Genomic DNA, 23,961 nt, shown 5'->3' with positions numbered 1-23,961 from the left:
GTTTAAGTGTGGTCCATGGACCAGCAGCAGCACTGCCAGGCAACTGTTAGAAATGAGAATCTCGGGCCCCACCTCAGACCTACTGACACAGAATTTCCATTTCAACAAAAAATTTTTAAACCAAAGTGTGACTGTTATGCACATTCAAGTTAAAAAACACGAACACAGGTAACGGGAGTTTTGAAGATCAACTCTCTACCACCTTCTCATGGACTTTTCTAGTCCTGTGCTATAGGTAGACTTTGATTAAGAATAATAGAGATAAATAAAATAGAGCTCAGTTTATTAGGCCTGTAGCCCTGATCACCTGGCAAAATAGGATATTCCTCCTTGTATACTGTAATATTATTACAAACTACAATTATTTTAAAAACAGTTCAAAAGCTTCTTTGTAACTCCACTGCTATACAGTTTAATTCAAATCAGTTTTCTAGGTTCAGAAAGGAAGCACGTCAGTGTCACAAATGTGATATTTCAAATTATACTGAACCAAAAGGAAATGAATTTATAAGTACAAATGAGTGAATTTTAGATTCTTTGTAACACCATCTTTTTATGTACTGGCATGTGATAACAAGGAAAATTTAACCATTATCTACTAAAAGGCTGGAAATTGATTTTGCCCTATCATGTAGGTTTAGGACTATTTCCAATCAGGCTGGAAAAAAAAAGAGAGCTACTCACAACTGGAGTCGAAATAAGATAAACAGCAAATCAATTCAACTGCTTATTTAGGTCAAATAAAAGATGGAATTCTGTGAATCCTGGTAGTTTTAATGTTAGTTTGGCTTGTAGTTCATCAGACTTATAAGGATGTGGATTAGTTTCTTACAAGTATCCTCTTTAGGAATTACCAAACCAAAAAAAAAAAAAAAAAAAAAAGGCTTAAAAAGAGAAATACTCTGATATAAATACCACCAAAGAAGCCTTCTGCTGTTTTAGAACTGTTTTGAGAGGCACACCATGATCTCTCATTCTAATGGTAATAGTAATGGTCTCCAATTGTCTCTACACCTTTTTAATTACAAATCTCTATCAGTAACAAGTTGTTTAGTGAAATGTGTATCACACATGCATGTACATGTATACACCCATGCGTGCATATGTTTAGATGAATATAAGCAGAGATACAAATTACATACTTGTGCCACTGTATAAACACACTATATACATTACAGAATGCACACAAAATAAATATAAAAAATAAGCATAAGAAGTGTTAATATTTTCTTATTATGCCCAAGAGACACTTGTGCTAACCCATGTGAGTGCACAGAGGAATGTGCTAGTATTAGCTCTCTGTGGGGGGGGGGGGGGGATGGAAGGCCCTGACCTGTAAACAGTTTTCTGTGGTGTAAATACTCCCACTATAGCTGATTTTGAGATACTAACATGGTATTAGTTGGTTTGCAAAACATCTGAAAATTTAACAGTCAGTTCTTACAAGCCAGTACAGACAGAGTCTAGCATACCACTAGGTGTGCCCGCATCACACTACGGAGATCAAAGTCCTATGCCAGCGTGCTGTAACAGATTTTCCACAGGGGCACCCGGCGGCTCAGCTGGTTAGTGCTGCATTCTTGATTTTGGCTCAGGTCATGATCTCAAGGTTGTGAGAGCAAGCCTTGTTACAGGCTTGGTACTGGGCAAGGAGCCTGCTTAAGAGTCCCCCTCTCCCTCTCCCTCTGTCCTGCCCCATGCCCTGACCCTCTTCACCTCTAAAAAAAAGTTTTCTAATATAAAAATTCTACATATTAAGGAATAGAAGTGTTAATAAAAGTTTATTACATTATCATTCCTCAATATGAATTACTCTTCAAAAATCAGAGATCTTCTTTTTTTTAAGGTTTATTTATTTATTTTAGAGAAAGAGAGAGAGCATGAGTGGGTAGTGGGGAGGGATGTAGGGAGAGGGAGAGAGAACCCCAAACAGACTCTGCACTGAGCAGAGAGCCAGCCACGGAGCTGGATCACACAACCCCCGAGATCGAGACCTGAGCTGAGAACAAGAGTCAGACATTTAACCAACTGTGCTACCCAGGCACCCCAGAGAAGGTTTTTCTTTTAAAAAACATAGCTTCTACTTGAAATGGGTACAATTTATTTTACAAAAATGCTATCTCAATAAAGTTGATTTCTTAAAAAAAATACTCCTTTACTTTATCTGACAAACTAACCCGAACAAAATATATAAGATTTGGCTCTACGTATTACAAGGTATGCCACTAAGTAATATACTATTTTAACACTGTATTTCATAAAACATAAACAGTGTACTTTCTTAAATAAGCAAAATTGCCATATCCTCATTTATGGTACAACCACCAAAAGCCAACAGGTTTGAGTATCATAAATACATAACTACAAACTTTTTAATTAAATAACCTACAGTCTGAGAAACAACTTAAAAGGAAGCTACCGGTTTTTTATTTCCTAATTTTTTACTTAAATATAGAAGACGGGTACTCAGCTTAATAAAAACTACATAATTATTCCTTTTTTATGGACTAAAAAAATAACATAAAAGAGAAAGATGATGCAAAAGAGAAAACAGGATGTGAGAAGCATGGGGAGGAATAAGCTTACATCCTACCTGATAAAGTTTGATGATGTGAGGGTGGTCTAACATTTTCATTATTTGTACTTCTCGGTAGATTTTCTCAAGGTTCACTGCATCCAGCTGAGATTTATCGATTATTTTTATCGCCACCTGTGTCCCGGGCACAAATAAATACAATCAGTATACAACAGTTAACATCTTCCAGCTAGCAATCTTTTGAATATACAGTAGCAGATACTCTGCCTGTAAGTTCCTAGGCCAACAAAAACACTTTAAATTCAATGCTCATTCATTCAGCAAGTATTTCTTGGACACCCACCACATGTGAGGCACTGTGGTAATTTTGTTTAGGAGCGCCTTCTGTGTGCTAAGGGGAATAACTCTGCAGAGCTACTTTAATAAAACGTATTTCTCTTTTAATAGAACTGTAATGTTTTACTCCACTTATAAACTGAAGAAATAAAAGCTCAGCAGCTTCAACCAGTTATCAGCCTGCTGCAAAGTACCTGTAAATAATTGATCAGCCAAGCAGAAGGCAGGTTCTGCTGTACCGAAATACCGCTTTTCTAGAAAAGCAAGTGATAGCTTCCAAAGAATATAGACATAGCTTTCAGAGGGGGGAGGGGATGGCTAAAGTATTAAAATCAATTCTGTGAAAGATACCAACTGGATTAAACTTTTTAAAAAAGTTTTTATTCATTTATTTGACAGAGAGAGAACACACAAATGGGAGGAGGGGCAAAGGGAAAGGGAGAAGCATGATTCCCTGCCAAGTGGGGAGCCCAACATGGGGCTCAATTCTTGGACCCTGGGATCATGACCTGAGCCAAAGGCAAAAGCTTAACCGAATGAACCACTCAGACACCCCTAAACTTTATTTTTAAAAATCAAAGTGCAAAAACTCATCTGTTAGTAATTACATAGCTTTTAACTTCCTTAAAAGATCTGATTTTTAAAAATGTGGCCTGCTCCTATCAAAACTACATAGGAGCCCAAACGACTCCAAGGTTAACAATTTGAAGGCCCTGCATTTTAAGGTAAATAACTAGGTAGTCAGAAATCAAGAATCATGTACTTTTTTCTATGCAATCAAAAAAGAATTGATTTTTTTAAAGAAATTGTAGCTATTTGGTTAGGAAATAAGCCTTTCTGATTTATAAAATTTTCAGATCATTGGGAACCACTCAAACTTGATTATAACAAGTTCTGAAGAAACTCTAAAATGCACTTCACAGTCTACAGAAAAGTATTCTGAACATAACTGTTTTATGTTGTTTCAAGATAATTTTTATTATCCATTATTGTATGTGTTTTAATGGTTCCATACTCCTAAAAGGTATCTAAGAATATACGACTCAGCTTGTCAATTCACTTAATTTCTTCACACTCTTGTTTACACAATTAGTTTTTTTTTCTTTCCTATAGCTGCTTTGTCCTTTGCTCTTACCTTTTTAAGCTCTACTGTAAGGTTTATTTCTTACCAATCTGTATTTCTAATTTGTGGTCCACAGCTTATTTCCTGATTTGAATTAACTATAACCCAGAGAAGAACTCAAGCTTCCCAGGGGAAATCAAATTACTAAGTATAATGCATAAAATTGAATTTACTGCCAAAGAAAAAAGGGGGTACTTCCTTCTCTAGAGAGTAAAGTGCACATGTTTTGTGATAATTATTTTCATTATGTTTGATGGTATATTATTTCCATAATCAAAATATTCTAGAAAGTAAAAGGTGCTAAACTTTGCTACATAAGGAGACCGATCAATATTGTACTTGATATTAAGGACATTATTGGACCCCCCAATATTTATTTAAATTTAAATAAATTTAAAGTGACTCCCTTCTCCTCAATTTAATGATACAATATTATCAGTTACTTTAGGTAAAAGCTGCCAGATAAGAGGATAAGTATATATTTTAGTTTCCCTAATACTCCTTAGGAAGGTAATATGAAGTTTCACAGACATGCTTATTTTGAAGAAAATGTCTTGCCCTCCAATTGTTGGAGCATGTCTAAATATCCCCCTTGGGGCACCTGGATGGCTCAGTGGGTTAAAGCCTCTGCCTTCAGCTCAGGTCATGGTCTTGGGATCCTGGGATCGAGCCCACATCAGGCTCTCTGCTTAGCAGGGAGCCTGCTTTCCCCTCTTTCTCTGCCCGCCTTTCTGTCTACTTGTGATCTCTCTCTCTGTCAAATAAATACATAAAATCTTTATAAATAAATAAATATCCCCCTCACCCAAAAAAGCCCCACTTTTATAACGAAATGGGTCAGAACCCATTAATAAATAAAAAAGAATATCTTGATTATCATCTCTTTAACACTATAATGTTAAAGAAAAACTTTAGACACTAAATTCCAAGTAAAGCAAGGTATTACCAAGAGATACCTCATACTCTTTTTTAAAACCCTGGCCTCAAACTATGAAAAACCAAAAGATACATAAATTATCTAAGTAAACCTTAATAAGTCCTAACTCTCATTATTCAACTTTTCTCAACCAAAAAATTCTCCAATGACAAAATCTAATTCTCTTCAATTTTATCTTATAAATATATGGACCACATGTGCAGATACTTGTATCTTTACCCTGCTATCCCTTGCTTGTAAGGCCTGTCAAGATTATGAAAAGGTGAAGCACTAAAGAAAAAGCGGAGCATGGGTTAGCATCCTCCTTCTAATAGTTAGGGCTTTTATTAATGTGGTGTATCACACTGCCTAACTCGCGGATGCTGAACCACCCTCATAGCCCAGGAATAAATCCCACTTGGTCGTGGTGAATAATCTTTTTAATGTACTGTTGGATCCTATTAACTAGTATCTTCTTGGGAATTTCTGCATCCACGTTCATCAAAATACCATTAACATTTTTCAAAGAGCTGGAGCAAACAATCCTAAAATTTGTATGGAACCAGAAAAGATCCTGAATAGCCAAAGTAACTTTGAAAAAGAAAACCAAAGCTGGAAGCATCACAATTTCAGACCTGAAGCAGTATTACTAAGCTGTAATCATCAAGAATGGTACTGGCACAAACATAGATCCACAGATCAACAGAACAGAATAGAAAGCCCAGCAATGGACCCTCAACTCTCTGGTCAACTAATCTTCGACAAAGCAGGAAAGAATGTCCAATGGAAAAAAGACCGTCTCTTCAGTAAATGGTGCTGGGAAAATTGGACAGCCACATGCAGAAGAATGAAACTGGATCACTTTCTAATACCATACACAAAAATAAATTCAAAATGGATGAAAGACCTAAATGTGAGACAGGAATCCATCAAAATCATAGAGGATAATACCTCTTTGACTTCAGCCGCAGCAAATTCTTGCTAGACTTGTCTCCAAAGTCAGGAGAAACCAAGGCAAAAATGAACTTTTGGGACTTCATCAAGATAAAAAGCTTTTGCACAGCAGAGGAAACAGTCAACAAAACTAACAGGCAACCTACAGGATGGGAGAAGGTATTTGCAAATGTCTTATCAGGTAAAGGGCTAGTGTCCAAAATCTATAAAGAACCTATCAAACTCAACACCTAAAGAACAAAAAAAAAAATCCAGTGAAGAAATGGGCAGAAGAAACGAATAGCCATTTCTCCAAAGACATACAAATGGACCAAAAGACACATGAAAAAAAAAAGCTCAACATCACATGGCATCAGGGAAATACAAATCAAAACCACTATGAGAAACCACCTCACACCTGTCAAAATGGCTAAAATTATCAACTTGGGAAACAACAAATGTTGGCAAGGATGTGGAAAAAGAGGAACCCTCTTACACTGTTGGTAGGAATGCAAACTGGTGCAGCCACTCTGGAGAACAGTATGGAGGTTCCTCAAAAAGTTAAAAATAGAGTAACCATACAACCCAGCATTTGCACTATAAAGTATTTATCCAAAGGATACAAACAGTGATTTGAAGGGACAGCTGCACCCCAATGTTTATAGCAGCAATGTACACAATAGCTAAACTATTGAAAGAGCCCAGATGTCCACCAACATGATTGGCTAAAGATGTGTGTGTGTTCATACACAAACACACACAAATATATATATGCAGATACATCTATATGTACATGCAGACACAATGAAATATTGCTCAGCCATCAAAAAGAATGAAATTTTGCCATTTGCAACAATATGGATAGAACTAGAAGGTATTATGTTAAGCGAAATATGTCAGAGAAAGACAAATCATATGATTTCACGGATATGTGGAATTTAAGAAACAAAACAGATAAGCACAGGGGAAGGGAAGGAAAAATAAAATTAAGATGAGAACAGAAGCAAATCGTAAGAGACGCTGAACTCTAGGAAACAAACAGGATTGCTGGAGGGGAGTTGGGTGGGGAGAAGGGATGGGCATTAAGGAGGGAGGACACTTGATATAAGGAGCACTGGGTGTTATATGCAACTAATGAATTGCTAAATTCTACTCCTGAAACTAATAAAAAAAAAAAAAAGAAGAAGAAAAAAATGAATTGTTAAAGCTTGGAAAAAAAAATAGGGCTCATCTAACTGCTATGAGCAAGTAGACCACAAAATGCATAGTGATTCAAATACAACAGAAGTTTAGTTTTTGGTCATGTCACTGAATGGAATGGGTGAAGATGCTTCCATGCAGGCATACGAGGTTTAAGAAGGTTTTACTGCCTTTTTTTTTTTTTTTTAAAGATTTTATTTATTTATTCGACAGAGATATCACAAGTAGGTAGGGAGAGGAAGAAGCAGGCTCAGGGGAGAAGCAGAGAGCCCGATGTAGGACTCGATCCCAGGACCCTGAGATCATGATCCAGGCCAAAGGCAGAGGCTTAACCCTCTAAGCCACCCAGGCACCCTGAAGTTTTACTACCTTTAAAGTCTTCCATAGTTTACCCTAAAGGCTGTTTCCATTCCAGCCTGACAGGAGAAGGAAACTTGGAGGAGCTCTCACAAGAGGTTTTTATGGGCTAGCCCTCAAGTGGTACATATTATCTCTGTTCACTTCATTAGTTAGAACTCAGTCACATAACCCCATCTAAATATGAGAGGGCCAGAGACAGACCAGTGACAGGTCCAGGAAGAATAGGAAACAATGGATTTTTAGTTTTCAGCTAGCAGTCTCTGGCATATTCTTCCAGGTAATTTCTTAACAATGGGACTCATTACCAAGTACTTCCCGGAAATATACTGATGATGATGACTTTCACAACTGCACAGTACTTTGTAATTTTACAAGATACTTTAACATATTTTAACTCATCTATTTCTGAACTTTGTGAAGTAAACGGAACAAACAGAGCATCCATGAGCTTATGAGAAGTTCTAAAGATGTTACATAATCTACAAAAGGTCTTACAGCTCAAGTGAATTATTGGGAAAAACCACAGGCCTTCAAACTCCACATTCATTCTTTCTACCTTTTCAAAGAGCCTATTATTTGCACCCTTACTGAGCACCTGTTGTGTGCCCGGAATTATGCTCAGGATACAAAAATGAACAAGATCTGATTCCTACCTTCAAGGAACTTAATAGATCTGTGAGAACAAAGAGAACACATTTTGGAAAACAAATTTTATTAATAAGAAAAATCTGCATTGGGGGTTTTTCCAATGTGTATGAAAGTTCCAATATACAAAAGAGTTGTGTTCCAACATTTTAAAGATAATTATGAACTTAGATTTCTGGGAGCTTACTCTCTGCATCCCTTTTCTACTTAGTTCTGAACCAAGGACAAAATCTGCATGGTCACAACAAAGTCAAACAAGGGACTCTGAAATTGAAGGATTTCTTTCTCTTTGTTATTCATCTGAATTATTCAACTCTCCAATTTCTACATATACACGCAGTATCTTTAAAAAAACAAACCTTTAGTGAGTTTATGTAGAGACAGAAAAATTTATATTCCATCTGCTAGGAGACAAAAGGAAGGTTTCCTATAGAACTTCGGAGGACATACCTAAACTAGAATGATTGTTATCAAACTAAATCCCATGTAAAAGCAGCAACACTGAATATTCAACCTCAAAAATGGGAAAAAGTGAATTAAAAATAATAAAATATCTAATATAATGTTATGTGGATTATATTAAGAAATACCCTTTTCACTTATATTTACAAAGTTTAAAAGGTAAACACCCTTGTGGACTAAAGTTCAACAAGATGGCTACTTCTATACATTGCTGATATGACTATAAAATAGGTTATGATTTTTCTGAAAGGTATTTTGGCAATTTTTATCAAGAACCTTAAAAATCACCCATCCCAGGGTCCCTGGCTGGCTCAGCTGGAAAAGCATGTGACTCCTGATCTCAGGGTTGTGAGTCTGAGACTCACACTGGGTGCAGAGATTACTTAAAAACAAAAATCTCAAAACAAAATTAGGTTAAAAAAAATAGTCACCCAGGGGCGCCTGGGTGGCTCAGTGGTTAAAGCCTCTGCCTTCGGCTCAGGTCATGATCCCAGGGTTCTGGGATCAAGCCTCACATTGGGCTCTCTGCTCAGCAGGGAGCCTGCCTCCTCCTCCTCTCTCTCTCTCTGCCTGCCTCTCTGCCTACTTGTGATCTGTCTGTCAAATAAATTAAAAAAAATCTACAAAAAAAAAAAAAAATAGTCATCCATTCTGAGGGAGTTCTGGAAAGATCACGGAGTAGAAGGATCCTGAGCTTACCTTGTCCCATGTATACACCAAGATAACAGCCACATCAGTGCAACTAACTCTGAAAACAACCCAAAGACTGGCAGAAAAATCAGTCAAGGAATTCACAAAATAAAAGGATATAAAGTAGGCCATCATATATAGAACATGTGTGTGAGGGGGTAGAGAGTAAAAATTTAGGACTTTTAGAATGGGTTCAAACTTACGCAACCATCAACTTAATATAAACTGCTACATGCTTAAGATGTTATATATGAATCTAAGGGTAACTATAAACCAAATAAAATGGATATATAAAAAATAAGGAGAAAGGAATCCAAGAGTAGTACTAAAGAAACCACAGGGAAGAGAGCAAGACAAGAAGAAAGGAACAGAGAAGAACTATAAAAACAAGGGTAAAACAAGTAACAAAGGGCAGTAAGTATCTACCTGTTTACTTTCAATGTAAACAGACTATTACTCCAATCACAAGACACAGGGTGACTGAAAGGATAAAAAAAGCAAAACCCATCTATATGCTGTTTACCAGAGATTACCTTCAGACCTAGAAACACATTCAGATCGAAAGTGAAGAGATGGAAAAAACATTTAACATGCAAATGGAAGCAAAAAGAAAGGTGGGGTAGCAATACTTACATCAGACAAAACAGACTTTATAATACGGATTAACGAGAGACAAAGAAGGACACTACATAATCATAAACGGAACAATCCAACAATAAGATACAACAGTAAATATCTGTGCATCAACTATGGCAGCAGCCAAATACATAAAGCAACTATGAACAGACATAAATGAAGAAATAATAGTAATACAATAATCGTAAGAGACTTTAACACACACATCAATGGATCGATCACCCAAACAGAAATTCAACAAGGAAACAGTGGCTTTAAATGACACATTGGACCAGATGGATCTAACAGATACATTCAGAACATTTCATCCAAAGCAGTGGAATACACACTCTTTTCAATTCCACGTGGAACATTCTCCAGAAGGGATCACATGTTAAGCCACAAAATAAGTCTCAACAAATTAAAAAAGACTGAAATCGTATCATGCATCTTTTCCAATCACATCAGTATGAAACTAGAAATCAAACACAAGAAAAAGTCTGGAAAGAACACAAATACATGGAGAGTAAATAAATTGCTACTGAATGATAACTGGGTCTGACAACACATCAAAGAGGAAATTAACTAAATGGAGACAAATGAAAATGAGAACACAATGGTCTAAAATCTTTCAGATGCAGGAAAAGCTGTCCTAAAAGGGAAGATTATAGCAATACAGGCCTAACTCAAGAGGCAAGAAAAATCTCAAACAACCTAACCTTACACCTAAAGGAGCTAGAAAAAGAACAAAGGCCAAAGCCAGAAGTAATAATAATAATAATAATAATAATAATAATAATAAAGATCAGAGCATAAATAAATGAAATAAAGACTACAAAAACAATAGAAAGGATAAATAAAACCAGGAGCTGGTTCTTTGGAAAGATAAACAAAACTGATAAATCTTTGACCAGACTTAAAAAGAGAGAGAGAGAGAGAGAGAGAGAGAGATATGACTCAAATAAAATCAGAAGTGAAGGAGAAATAACAACCATCACCAGAGAACTACAAAGAATTATAAGAGATTATTATAAAAAGCTTTATACTAACAAATTAGATAACCTAGAAGAAATGTATAAATTCCTAAAAACATAAAACCTTCCAAAACTGAATCAAGAAGAAACAGAATATTTAACAGACTGATTATTAGCAATGAAATTCAATCAGTTAAAAAAACAACAACAACAAAAAACCAAAACATCCAAAAAACGAAAAACCTCCCAATAAACAAAAGTCCAGGACCAGATGGCATCACAGGTGAATTCTACCAAACATGTTAAGAGTTAATACCTATTATTTTTCAAACTATCCCAAAAAACTAGAATAGGAAGGAAAACTTCCAAATGCATTCTAAGAGGCCAGCGTTACCCTGATACCAATAACAGATAAAGCCACTGCAAAACAATACAACAACAACAACAACAACAACAAAAACCCCTACAAAAACGAAGGCCAATATCTCTGAACATAGATATAAAAATATTCAATGAAATATGAGTAATCAAATTGAATAATACATTAAAAAATCATTCACCATAATCAAGTGGGATTTATTCTAGGGATGCAAAGGTGGTTCAACATTCATCAGCCAACATGATACATTATATTAATAAGAGAATGGATAAAAACCATTTGATCATCTCAATAGTTGCAAAAAAAGCATTTGGCAAAGTACAACATCCATTCATGATAAAAACTCTCAACAAAATAGGTTTAGAGGGAACTACCTCAACATATTAAAGGCCATATATGAGAAACCCATAGCTAACACCATACCCAATGGTGAAAAACTAGGAGCTCTTCTTCCAAGATCAGGAACAGGACAAGCATGTCCACTCTCACCACTTTTATTCAACACAGTACTGTAAGTCCTAGCCATAGCAATCAGACAAGAAATAAAAGGCATCCAAATTGGTAAGAGGTAAAACTTCACTATTTGCAGATGACATACAGTATACAGAAAACCCTAAAGACTTCATTAAAAAAAAAAAATACTAGAACTGATATGAGTTCAGTAAAGTCACAGGATATGAAATTAATATCCAGAAATATATTGCATTTCTATACACAAATAATGAAAGTGAAGAAGAAATTAGAAAAATAATCCCACTTAAAACTGTATCAAAAAGAATAAGATACCCAAGAATAAACTTAACCATGGAGGTGAAAGACCTGTACTCCCAAAACTATAAAACACCAGTGAAAGAAAAACTGAAGACAGCATAAACAAATGGAAATATATTCCATACTCCTAGATTGAAGAATCAATGTTGTTAAAAATGTCTGTATCACCCAAAGCAATCTACAGGTTTAATGCTCTCCCTAGCAAAATACCAGTAATATTTTCCACAGACCTAAAACAAAAAAAAGACTGAAATTAATATAGAACAATAAAAGACCCCAAATAGTCAAAGCAGTCTTGAAAAACAAAGCTGGAGGTATCATAATCTCAATTTTAAGATCTACTACAAAAGCTGTAGTCATCAAAACAGCATGGTACTGCACAAAAACAGACAGATCGACAGAATGGAACAGAGAGCCTGGAAATAAATCCATGTTTATATGGTCAACTACTCTACAACAAAGGAGGCAAGAATATATTATGGTGAAAAGATGGACTTTTCAACAAATGGTGCTGGGAAGGCTGGACAGCCGCATGCTAAAGCCTGAAACTGGATCACTTTTCTAACATATACATACACATAAAAAAACAAACCAACCCTCAAAATGGATGAAAGACCTAAATGTGAGACCCGAAACCATAAAAAACCAGAAGAGAGCACAGGCAGTAATTTCTCTGACATCAGCCACAGCAACATTTTTCTAGATAGGTCTCCTCTGGCAAGAGAAACAAAAGGAAAAATAACTATTAGTATGAAACCAAGTAGAAACTTTTGCACAGCAAGGGAAACCAACAAAAAACCCCAAAAGGCAACCTCCTGAGTGGGAGAAGATATTTGCACATAATATGTCTGTTCAAGGGTTAAGATCCAAAATATATTAAAAAAAAAAAAAAACTCATACAATTCAACAACAACAACAAAACAATTAAAAAATGGGCAAAGGGGGACGCCTGGGTGGCTCAGTTGGTTGAGCAGCTGCCTTCGGTTCAGGTCGTGATCCCAGCGTCCTGAGATCGAGTCCCACATCGGGCTCCTTGCTCGGCAGGGAGCCTGCTTCTCCCTCTGCCTCTGCTGCCATTCTGTCTGCCTGTGCTCGCTCTCTCTCCCTCTCTCTCTGATAAATAAATAAAATCTTAAAAAAAAAATTAAAAAAAAAATGGGCAAAGGACATGAGACATTGTTCCAAAGAGGACATCCAGATGGCCAACAGACACATGAAAAGATACTCAACATCACTCAACATCAGGGAAATGCAAACCAAAATCACCCTGAGTGGGAAGGGCTGAAATTAAAAAAAGACAAGAAATAACAAATGTTGGCGAGGATCTAGAGAAAGACACCTTTGTGCACTGTTGGTGGGAATATAAACTGGCATGGCCACTGTGGCACAGTATAGAAGTGCCTCAAAAAATAAATACAGAAATACTATATGATCCATTAATTTCATTAATGGGTATTTACCCAAAGAAAACCAAAACACTAATCTGAAAAAACATATATGCAGCCACTTGTTTTCTGAAGCATTATTTACAACAGCCAAGATACAGAAGCAACCCAAGTGTCCATCAATACACAGATACACACCCACACATAAGCTGGAATATTATGCAGGCACAAACAAGGATGTGATCATGCCATTTCAGACAATGTGGCTGGACCTAGAGGATACTATGCTAAGTGAAATAAGTCAAACTGAGAAAGACAAATATCATATGACTTCATTCATAGGTGGTATCTAAAAAAAAAAAAACTACACAAAAACAAATGAATAAACAACAAAAAGCAAAATCAGACCTATAAATACAGAGTACTGATGGCTGCGAGAGGAGAAGGTGGGGCACTGGGGAAAATGGGTGAAGGGGAGAGGGAGAGAAAGGCTTCCAGCTATGCAATGAATAAGTCACAGGAATAAAAGGCAAAGTATAACAAATACAGTCAATGATATAATAACAGAATCGTAATGGGATGATATAACAACCAGATGATGGCTATGCCTGTGTTAACTGGTATAATGTATAAACTTGCCAATTCACTAAGTTGTACACTTGAAAATAGTGTAGAAGTGTGTATCAACTACACTCCAGAAACTTTTTGTTTTTAAAAACAAAAGAGTACATTTATTGTGATGAGCACTGAGTAGTGTATAGAACTGCTGAATCACTATGTTGTACACCTTAAAGTAATTGAACACTGTATGTTAATTATACTTCAATAAGGAAAAAAAAAACAAACCCATCCCATGTAGTCTAAGGACTCTACTTCTGAGAAATTATTTCAAGGAAATAATCTGAAATGATGGTAAAGACTTATTTATAAATATATTCAATGAGTATTATTTGTAATATAAAAATAGAAACAGTAAATGGGAAATAATTATGTGAATTATGGTAAGCTTATTTGTAACTGTTATACAGCTATTAGAATAGCTTTTCTTAATAATATAAGGGATTGCTTAGACTAAAATATTAAATTAAAAAATCAGTTAAGCACAGTCTCAACACAAGGCACATAAAGAAAAAGACAAGGAAAAATTAGATGTAACTATGACAAAAATGTTATCAGTGGGTGGAAAAAAACTGAATTATTTTTCTGCTTTATACTTTTCTGTGCAATTTTTCTTCAATGAACATGAATTACTTTTCTAATAGGAAAAACAAAAAATGAAATGAAGTTATTGTATTTATCAAATATGCCAACTTCTCTATCTGTGAGATTTTAGTCATTTTCATTTTATTTTCTACATTCTCTATAAAAGTTCTATTATTTTCTAAAATATAAACATTAATGAAAAGACTACACACAGAAGAAATGTTTCCAACAAAGTAAAAAATAATGAACACAAAAGTAACAATATATAAGGTACAAATTTGTACAGAAAACAAGGGATTAAATGCAGAAGCAGAAATGAAATAGCGTTAAGCTGATGGATGAAAGATATTTTTTCACTTTTCCAAAAAGCAATTTAATGGTAATATTATCCTGTCTTTTTGATAATTTAGCAAAAAATGCTTTTCACTTCTCATCAAAGAAATATTCATCTTATGCACTTAAAGAAACCACGACAAAAGTGGCTTTGGAGGACTTAAAGGGAAATTACACAAGAGGAGCAGTACTTCTAGTAACAAATCAGAAGGGATTAAACACGTCAGCTGTCTCAGGTAATATTTGCTTCAGCACTATTTACCACTAGTATACTAATTGTACACAGTCCTTCTGAAGTACCAAAGTGCATTACCATACAATCAGATCTTCCAAGATTAAACACTAAATGTACTTTACAAGCTTATACATTAAATCATAGGAGGAATCAGAACATTTGACCAAGTCAATGTGACTGAGTGACCACAAAGAAAGGGTTTCTGAAAGCAGTGTAAGTCAGCAGTAAAACTAACATGGAGCGCTCTAGTTCTCTTGTAAGTATAAATAAATTCAAATATTCTTCCAATTTAAAATTGACTTTATTTTTTAAAAAGATTTTATTTATTTACTTGAGTGAGAGAGAAAGAGCATGAGCGAGGAAGACGAGAGGCAGAGGAGAAGGGAAAGAGAGCATCTCCAGCAGACTCCCTGCTGAGCACAAAGACCAACTCAGGCTCCATCTCAGATGACCCGAGCTAAAAACAAGAGGCGGACACTTAACCGACTGAACCACCCAGGCACCCCAAAATTGACTTTTAAAAATGTAAGAATTTATATAATGCAATAAATCCTCATGAAGATTTTATTTCACTTTTCCAATGGTGGGTAAGGAAAACAGACCGGAGAAAAAGTAAATGTCATTACATTCTTAGATACATAGAAATTGAACTCAGGACTATTAAGATTATAAAAGAAATGATTAAAAAATATTCTCCTATCTTAAAAATTACTTAAACAAATAATCAAAAATAACAACTCAATTTTAAAAATGGGCCAAGGGTGCCTAGGTGGCTCAGTTCATTAAGCAGCTGCCTTCAGCTCAGGTCTTGATCCCAGAATCCTGGGATCGAGTCTAAAGTTAGGTTCCCTGCTTAGCGGGAATTATGCTTCTCTGACCGTCCCCTGGCTTGTGCTTTCTCTCTCAAATAAGTAAAATCTTACAAACAAACAAACAAACAAAACAAAAACAAAATGGTCCAAAGGACCAAAAAAATTCACAAAAGAAATAACAGTCATCTTATAAAATCATGCACTCAAAGTAAACAAAAAATGTTAAACCAGAAATGTTAATTAAAATAAAAACTATTATTCTCCCCTATCAAACAGGAAATATTTAGAAAAATAATATTCCTGGTAAATGATTTCTTCCTGGTGAAAATTAACAGGTGTGACTTTTCTAGAGGATAATTTGGCATCTCATGCCATAAGCTGTAGATGTAAGGACACATTCCTTGACCCAAGAATTCCACTGCCATGGGATTACCCTCAGGGAATAATCAGTTAAACGCACAAAGACAGATATATATATATATACTCTCCTAAACATGACCTTGGAGAAACAGCAAAAGAGAAAAAATCTAAATGTTCAATAACAGGAAATTGATGAAATAAAATGCGATCATATGTAAGAATGCTACTTAACGATGCTTCAGAATTTTTTTTTTTTAACTCAGGGAAATTAAGTAAAAAAAAAAAAACATGTATAGATGACATCAAGTTCATTACTAACATATAAAATATATGGGAATAATGAAGAGGATATGAACCAAATATTAATAGCAGTGATCTCTTGGTCTGAATGGTGGCATTAAGGATGTTTATTTTCTTGAGTTTTTCAATAATATCTACAATAAACATGCATACTTTTATAACTGAAGGAAAAAAACACATAAGTACTATGTTTATCTTAGAGAAGAAGTTAAAACAAATTTTAGCATTTTTCAGTCTAATTCATCTAAGAATTATCACTTTAACTGTTTAAAAACATTTTAAAATTTTCTAAATGAAGAGTTTCTGATCCCCAAATGTAACTGTCTTTCATTCTTCTAATAATCTCAAACTGGATATAGGGGCTATTTCTCCTTGAAGAGTGGGAAAGCATTCTCCATAAAGGTTCTAAATAAGGGCCTAGAAATACATTAAAAACTTTTTTCAGAAAATATGGCAGCAGAAGATAGAAGAGGTGCTAGGTACACTAAATAGGAAAGAATGGTCGCCTGGTGAATTTCTGGAATCCAGTTGGCTCCAATGAAACGAACTCTACCTTCACCAGTGGCCCATAAGTCAAATGTCATCATATGAATCCAGGAAAGGAGGCCAGTTTCAGTTATTTCCAAATAAATGTTTCTTTAATTGCCAGATATTGAGATAGAATTTCCCAGTGGAATAAAAATCAGAACACATTAAACTCTGTTAAAGTTAAAAATTTCTACAGAATATAAAAATTTACACAACTCTCATTTTGGATGTTTGTCCCCAACCACTCCCTAAAAGAACAGATCGTTTTGAGCAATATTTAGCAGAATAATTTGTCAAATATTATTTGTCTGGGGTGCCAAGAAATTAGAGAACAGTTTCTAATATAGCACATATATCCAGGACAAATACAATTTTCATATCAACACACGATAAAGACCATACATAGGCCCAGAAACAAATAACAGTGATTAAGTTATCTGATAACCAGTCCTCCTGTTGTACATAACACAGTTGCTTCTTGAAATATGGGATATTTCAGAGCACAAGATTAATACCAAGACTACTGAGAGGAGTCCTAAAACTTTAGAGCGAAATATTAAATTCAAATGTATTACAAAAATAAGTTCTCCTCAAGAAACACTGTAATAAGGATATAGTATTTTTTGTTTCTATCCTCGCTCTAAGAATGCAATTTTGCTATTTTATTTGGAAAGCTTTAAAAATACTTGTATTTTAAGGTAGTGAAGAATTATGCCTAAACCTAAAAATCTCAAAATGCACACAGAAAGCTTTTCACGAACAAAAGCAGTCTTCAGAATGTCTATGCTATCAGTTCTGCATTCCAGGTTCTCTTAAGGATAAGTAAGTAGTCCAACACCAACATGCCATTTTATTTCATTTTTTTTTTTTTAAAGATTTTATTTATTTATTTTACAGAGAGGGATCACAAGTAGACAGAGAGGCAGGCAGAGAGAGAGAGGGAAGCAGGCTCCCTGCTGAGCAGAGAGCCCGATGTGGGACTCGATCCCAGCACTCTGAGATCATGACCCGAGCCGAAGGCAGCGGCTTAACCCACTGAGCCACCCAGGCACCCTATTTCATTTTTTAAAAAGAGTTTATTTATTTGTCAGAGAGAGAGAGAGGAAGAGAGCACGCACACACAAGCAGGGGGAAAGGCAGGCCAGAGGGAGAAGCAGACTCCCCGTTGAGCAGGGAGCCTGACATGGCACTTGATCCCAGGACCCTGGGATCATGACCTGACCTGAAGGCAGATGATTTACTGACTGAGCCACCCAGGCACCCGCCAACATGCCATTTTAATAAGGTAATTATCAGAACCTCTGTGAAATAGCTTTAAGGGTCTATGGACCACATGCTTATATGCTCTTTAGCTAAGCAATGCAAGAGGTCTGGTATTGAGGAAAATATAATGGTCACTGAAAAGATCTGAAAACAACTAATGGTTATCTTGGGGTGTGATCTTATGGGTAATTTTTTTTTCATTTACCTATACTTTAAAAATTTTCAATAATAAATGTATCAGGGGCGCCTGGGTGGCTCAGTGGGTTAAAGCCTCTGCCTTCAGCTCAGGTCATGATCCCAGGGTCCTGGGATGGAGCCTCGCATCAGGCTCTCCACTCAGCAGGGAGCCTGCTTCCCTTCCTCTCTTTCTGCCTGCCTCTCTGCCTACTTGTGATCTCTGTCTGTCAAGTAAATAAATAAAATCTTTAAAAAAAAAAAATAAATGTATCAGTTCGATAATATACATTGTTCTTTAATGCAACAATAGTATCTTTTCACTTGACAACTTCCTTTCTAGGAATTTACCTCCAAATCCCACTCCCTCTTCCTGCCTCCTCCTCTCGAAAAAACAGCAGTTACATATGCAAATATTATTCAGATTACTTACTGTAAGTGAAAACTGGAAATGTTTAATAATAAGAAAATTGTTCAATAAGATAGAATTCATTTACAAGGTGGAACACTATGCAGCTATTTTTTAATATAAGGTACTTTTAATATATTTTTTAATATAAGGTAATATAAGGTACTTCTGTACCTTATAAAGATATATAATAAGCAAAATATGCTATACAATAAGTGTAAAAAATGATGTAATATATGTAAGTGTATACAGCATGTGATTTCATCTGTGGAAAATAATAATAATGAAAAAAAGACCAGAAGGAAATATGCCATGGGAATGATTTACTCCCATTGGTGGAGGAAATGCCCATGTATTTTTTGTGCACTATACTCTAATTTACATTTTTTATAGTAAGACTCTTTAACAGAAAACAAAAACAACTTATGGGCACAAATGACTTTTTCGGAATTTTATTCAACAGACAAAAACCAACAAAAAACTAGCCATACAATTAGAAGGAAGAAATTCTTTGCTAGTACAGTTTTGATAAAATAAAACACTGCTCAAGGAGAGCCACAGCATAGCAAACTAGCAACCACTACTGCCTAAAATAGTTTAACAGTCTAAATGCTATTATTCTTTTCCCATTATGCTAATTTTATAAAATTAGCTACTCTAATTCATAAACCACAAATCAACACTACAAAGCTTTTCCGAAGTATTATATTAGGAAGCTGGATTCTACCACCACCTGCCTTCCCTTTTGTGTGCAAAATTTACATAGAGATCTAACATGAGAATACAGCTTCAGATGATGATGTAATTATACTTCTTAAACAATGTTAAGCTATTTGATAGATTAGACCAAATTGAAGATCTCTTTTTGTGTACTGATTTTTTTTTTCCTAAAAGGCAAACAGTCTTGGATCTCCCAATCTCTGTAGAAAATACATCATTCTTCAGTGATTCAGAACAAGAGACAGAGAAGAGCCAAGTAAAAATAACAGGGTCCAGTTGTTTACCGCACAGTTGTTCAAACTAAGCCCTAAAATTTGTCTTGGGTTCAAACTTGGGAAAAAAGACCTCTAAGTTTTTAAAACACAAACTTAGGGGCGCCTGGGTGGCTCAGTGGGTTAAAGCCTCTGCCTTTGGCTCAGGTCATGATCCTAGGGTCCTGGTATTGAGCCCCTGCATGGGGATCTCTGCTCTGCAGGGAGCCTGCTTCCTCCTCTCTCTCTCTCTCTCTCTCTTTCTGCCTGCCTCTCTGCCTACCTGTGATTTCTGTCAAATAAATAAATAAATAAATAAAATCTTTAGAAAAAAAATAAAACACAAACTTACATTGATGTTAAAACATACTATAATGAGGAAATTTCTGTAGGAAGCGTAATCATGATATTTAGCTGATATTGTTCTTTATACCACTTTAATTGTTCTCTCTGTAATACTGCAGTATGCTCAGCAATGAAAACTTAAGATTAAATAAAACTTTAAGGTTTCCACTAGCCATCTTATTTATAGTATTTGGGATAGTTGTGTCCATTGAAGACAGAAATACTTATCCAGACAATGAATGAAGATCCTAAGCACTGCTTTAAAAATCCTCATTAGTAGTATACTTTAAGAAATAATTCTAGAGGTACTATTGCTAAACAATTCTTAATGCAAATTATCACAAAAGTTCACAGAGCACCTCTGCAAAACTTCAGATCTATAAGAACTTTTCTCTTTGTTAATTACCCTGCTATTTCCCTCATTCCTCTCAATTTTAACATTTCCACTCACACCATATTATCAGGGACACTCACCCATCTTAAACTGACATTATTTCCTTTTATATGTTAAAGACACTTTCTTTTGAAAAGCAAAGGGCAATGGGTTCTACGGACTAGAAATTTAGCTTTCAAATTAAATCATGTCTCACATGTATAGTAGGATCTGAGTGATCCAACCTGTGCCTTCAATTACAAATGCATTGATCTTGATATCTGATGGCCAAACCACGGTACTACTCCACAGTGCCCCCTAGCTCCACCAGATGGATCAGTTTAAAAGAAACTTGGTTTGAACTGTCAACCAAAAGAGATAGTGTCACTCAATACCAGCTCACCTAAACAATTCTTAAATAGATAACCTAGTATCTAAATTTGGCCTAATAAGTAGCAGCTGAATTAATTAAATCTCGTGACCAATATTGATAAAAGCTGATGAGAAAAAAAATTATGAACTAATGGGTTTGGAATTCAACCACATAAAAATGTTCAAAAGTTCTATAAGAAGCTTTCTTTAATGCACAATCTGTTTGATTTTTAGAGTCATTAAGGAAGGACTCATAAAAATACGCATTAAAAATACCTTCTTTTTTGTAGTTTATGGGGAAATAGCATGGCATTAGGCCATGGTTCTTTAGAGGAATGGAATCAATTTCTTCATTTTTAAAAATGCTGAGATCAAGATGAAGTAATCTCACTATAGGCACATTATTTACCATTAAAAACTTAGTATAATTGCGAACAAAGGTAAATTTGTGAGAGAAAATTTGTGACCTTGGTCCTGATGCTATAAAATAAGTCTGATTTGGAATGCCTCACCATTAGTAGGGGAGGACAAAAAGTGAAGATGACGCAATGACATGTGCCCCTACTTTTTGGAAATGGATTCCTTCACATTAAGCAAAACTTCCAAGAACAGCAGCAACAGAAATCACTCAAGTTTTCAAATGTCCTACACCTCACATAGCCATTATGAAAATCCGTTCCTAGGTTACTGCATATTCAAACTCTAACACGTTCGCAATATTAAGGGGGGAAAAACTGAATAGGAAGAAAACTGGGGGAAAGAAAAACCCGAAAAAGGATGAAACTCCAGAACAACTGCAATAAGGCAGGGTAGAGTACGTCAAAAACACAAGGTTTTATTCCAAAGAATAGTTTTGTTTCTACTGATTTTTTTCTGAAGTATTTAATTTGCACGTCTTAAAATAGAGACCCTGAGGAGAGCAGCTTGAGGCAGTGAAAGGAAGGGGGGCGGGTTAGGTAAGAAGAGAGACTTGGGAGAAAATATGTACGGTGCATCAGAATGTGCAGTGGAGTGGGGGATGCTGGATTCACCGCCAGGACGCAGTTGAGGGCTTCTGGAGTAGAGAAGCAGAATCCGATGTGGCTTAAGGAACGCGCATTCGCCCCCAGAACGCACACCTGGTCAGGGGACCACCTGAGCGAAGCGAGACCGAGCCACCCACCGTGCAAGCGCAGAGATGACCATTTTAACCCGTTCTATTGTCTGGAGTATTAGATGGAAATGCCTCAGGCACGAGATCAAGCTAGCCTGACACCAAATCAAGAGACGCTGTCGGGCAAAAGGAGACACAGACGATGGACAATGGCCGTCCGGGCATTCCCGGCCGCGGGGCCCCTTCCCCAAGGGGCCAGGGAGGGGCGCAGCGGTCACGGGGGCCGCGCGATGCCCCGTCCCGGAGTCCGAGCGCAGGCGGCCCCTTCCCCGGGGCTGGCGACGTCCCTCCTCGAGCAGCCTGGGAGCACCCAGACTTCCCCTCCCACCCCACCCCCAGCTGAAAGCTGGGAAGACGCGGAACTTGGGCTCCGGAGCGGAGGCCACAGATCAGGTCACGGCCCGGGTGGGAGGCTCTGGGAGAAATTCCGTGTGGCCACCGGGGGTGGCGTAGAGAAGGCAAAGCCCCGGCCGGTCGGGTTTCCAACTGGACGACACTCGGGTCCAGATGACCGGGCCCCGAGCCCTTCGGCGCTCACCGACCCCCCTGCAGCTCCCGGGTCCTCACAGTCCCAGGCCCCTCGCCTCAGCCAGAGACTCAGCCAGAGACCCAGCAACCCCCCCCCCCAACCCCGCTGCAGCCGCCGCTCCCGGCCAACAGCTCCTCTCTCCCGGACCCTCGCCCCGGACGCTCCCGCCGAGCCCCGGGCCGCACCTCCGTCTTGGTGATCCGGTGCCGCCCCAGCTTCACCACGGCGAAGTTACCCTTGCCCAGCGTGCCCTCGATGTCGTAGAACCCCACCCGGACCGGCCCGCGCTGCAAGTGCTTCGGGCCATCCGCCATGACCATGCTGGGCCCCGCTGCTAGACTCGGCGGACTGGAGCGCGGGCTGGCGGGCCGGCGGCGCGGCTGGGCTCCGGCGACGCCGCTCGGCTCGCTCCTCCGCTCGGTCCCTCCCGCTCGGCTGGGCCCAGCCAGGCGCGCGCCGCCGCTGACGTGCGCCGACGTCAGGGGGCCGGGGCAGGGAGGCGGGGGCGGGACCGGGCCTCGATTGGTCACCATGGCGACCGGAGCACCGCCGACGTCGGCTGCTGGGAGGGAGGGAGCGAGGCAAGACGGGAGGGGCCTGGACGGCGCGTTCTTTCCGGACTCAGGCACCCCGGGTTCTCCGCCGCCTTGCGGCTGCCAGGGGCGGGATCACCCCCCGGCCCGCCCAGTTCCTCGGCCACCCCAGCCGAAGGACAAGAGCGAGCCCTGGTGGGCGGAATGGAGGGGTGCAGCGACCTGGCCGTCTCCTTCCCTCGTCTGGGCGTTCTCCGCCTACCTGAGGGCCTTCCCGCCAAACCGCTCACCTGTGCCTGCAGTGCGCCTGCAAATTAGGCACCGGCCAAGAGCTGGGGTTGAGCAATGCATCGCTCACCGATCCTTCCTTCGTATCCCTTTCTCATTGGTTTCTCTATAAATCCTTCCACATTTTGAGGTCTCAGGAATCATTCTGACAGCAGCATGGGTCGCTTATAGACTCCCAAAACGTCAGCGCTTGAAGAGACACTGGAGATCACTAATCCAGGGATCTGGAGCCTCACAGAGACTTCAAAGCCTCAACCCCCTCTACAATGCGAATTTTTCCCTCTTTGAGATGGTCTCTGGGGAGATGGCACTGTATCTTTTATCAGGTTCACAAACGCGTTGGTGACCCTGAAAAGGTTAAATACTTACCTAATCCAATTTCTTTTCAGATGATGAATCAAACCCCAAGGAATGAAGGGAATTGCCAGGGTCATGATGGTGAGGGTAGAGTCAGG

The 23,961-nt window shown here is 37.9% G+C and overlaps 1 protein-coding gene across 2 annotated transcripts in view; it reads right to left on the bottom strand.

Annotated features, from left to right (window-relative positions):
- SIK2 (salt inducible kinase 2) overlaps positions 1-23,135 on the bottom strand; it is a 124,252-nt gene extending 101,117 nt beyond the window's left edge. Inside the window, exons 1-2 of one of the 2 annotated variants that reach the window (XM_032838435.1) lie at positions 22,871-23,135; positions 2,594-2,710 (exon numbers count right to left, since the gene is read on the bottom strand). In XM_032838435.1, coding sequence (XP_032694326.1) covers positions 2,594-2,710; positions 22,871-23,005 — 252 coding nt within the window. In that variant the 5' untranslated portion in view covers positions 23,006-23,135. The remainder of the gene's footprint in view (positions 1-2,593; positions 2,711-22,870) is intronic. The other variant, XM_032838436.1, reaches the window with a different exon arrangement.
- Between the last annotated feature and the right edge of the window lie 826 nt (positions 23,136-23,961).

The sequence above is a fragment of the Lontra canadensis genome, unplaced genomic scaffold (genome assembly GCF_010015895.1).
Source record: "Lontra canadensis isolate GAN:19392208 unplaced genomic scaffold, GSC_riverotter_1.0 scaffold104, whole genome shotgun sequence".
NCBI lineage: Eukaryota > Metazoa > Chordata > Mammalia > Carnivora > Mustelidae > Lontra > Lontra canadensis.
Note: the sequence above shows the minus strand (reverse complement) of the source record. Positions and strands in the feature narration are given on the sequence as shown.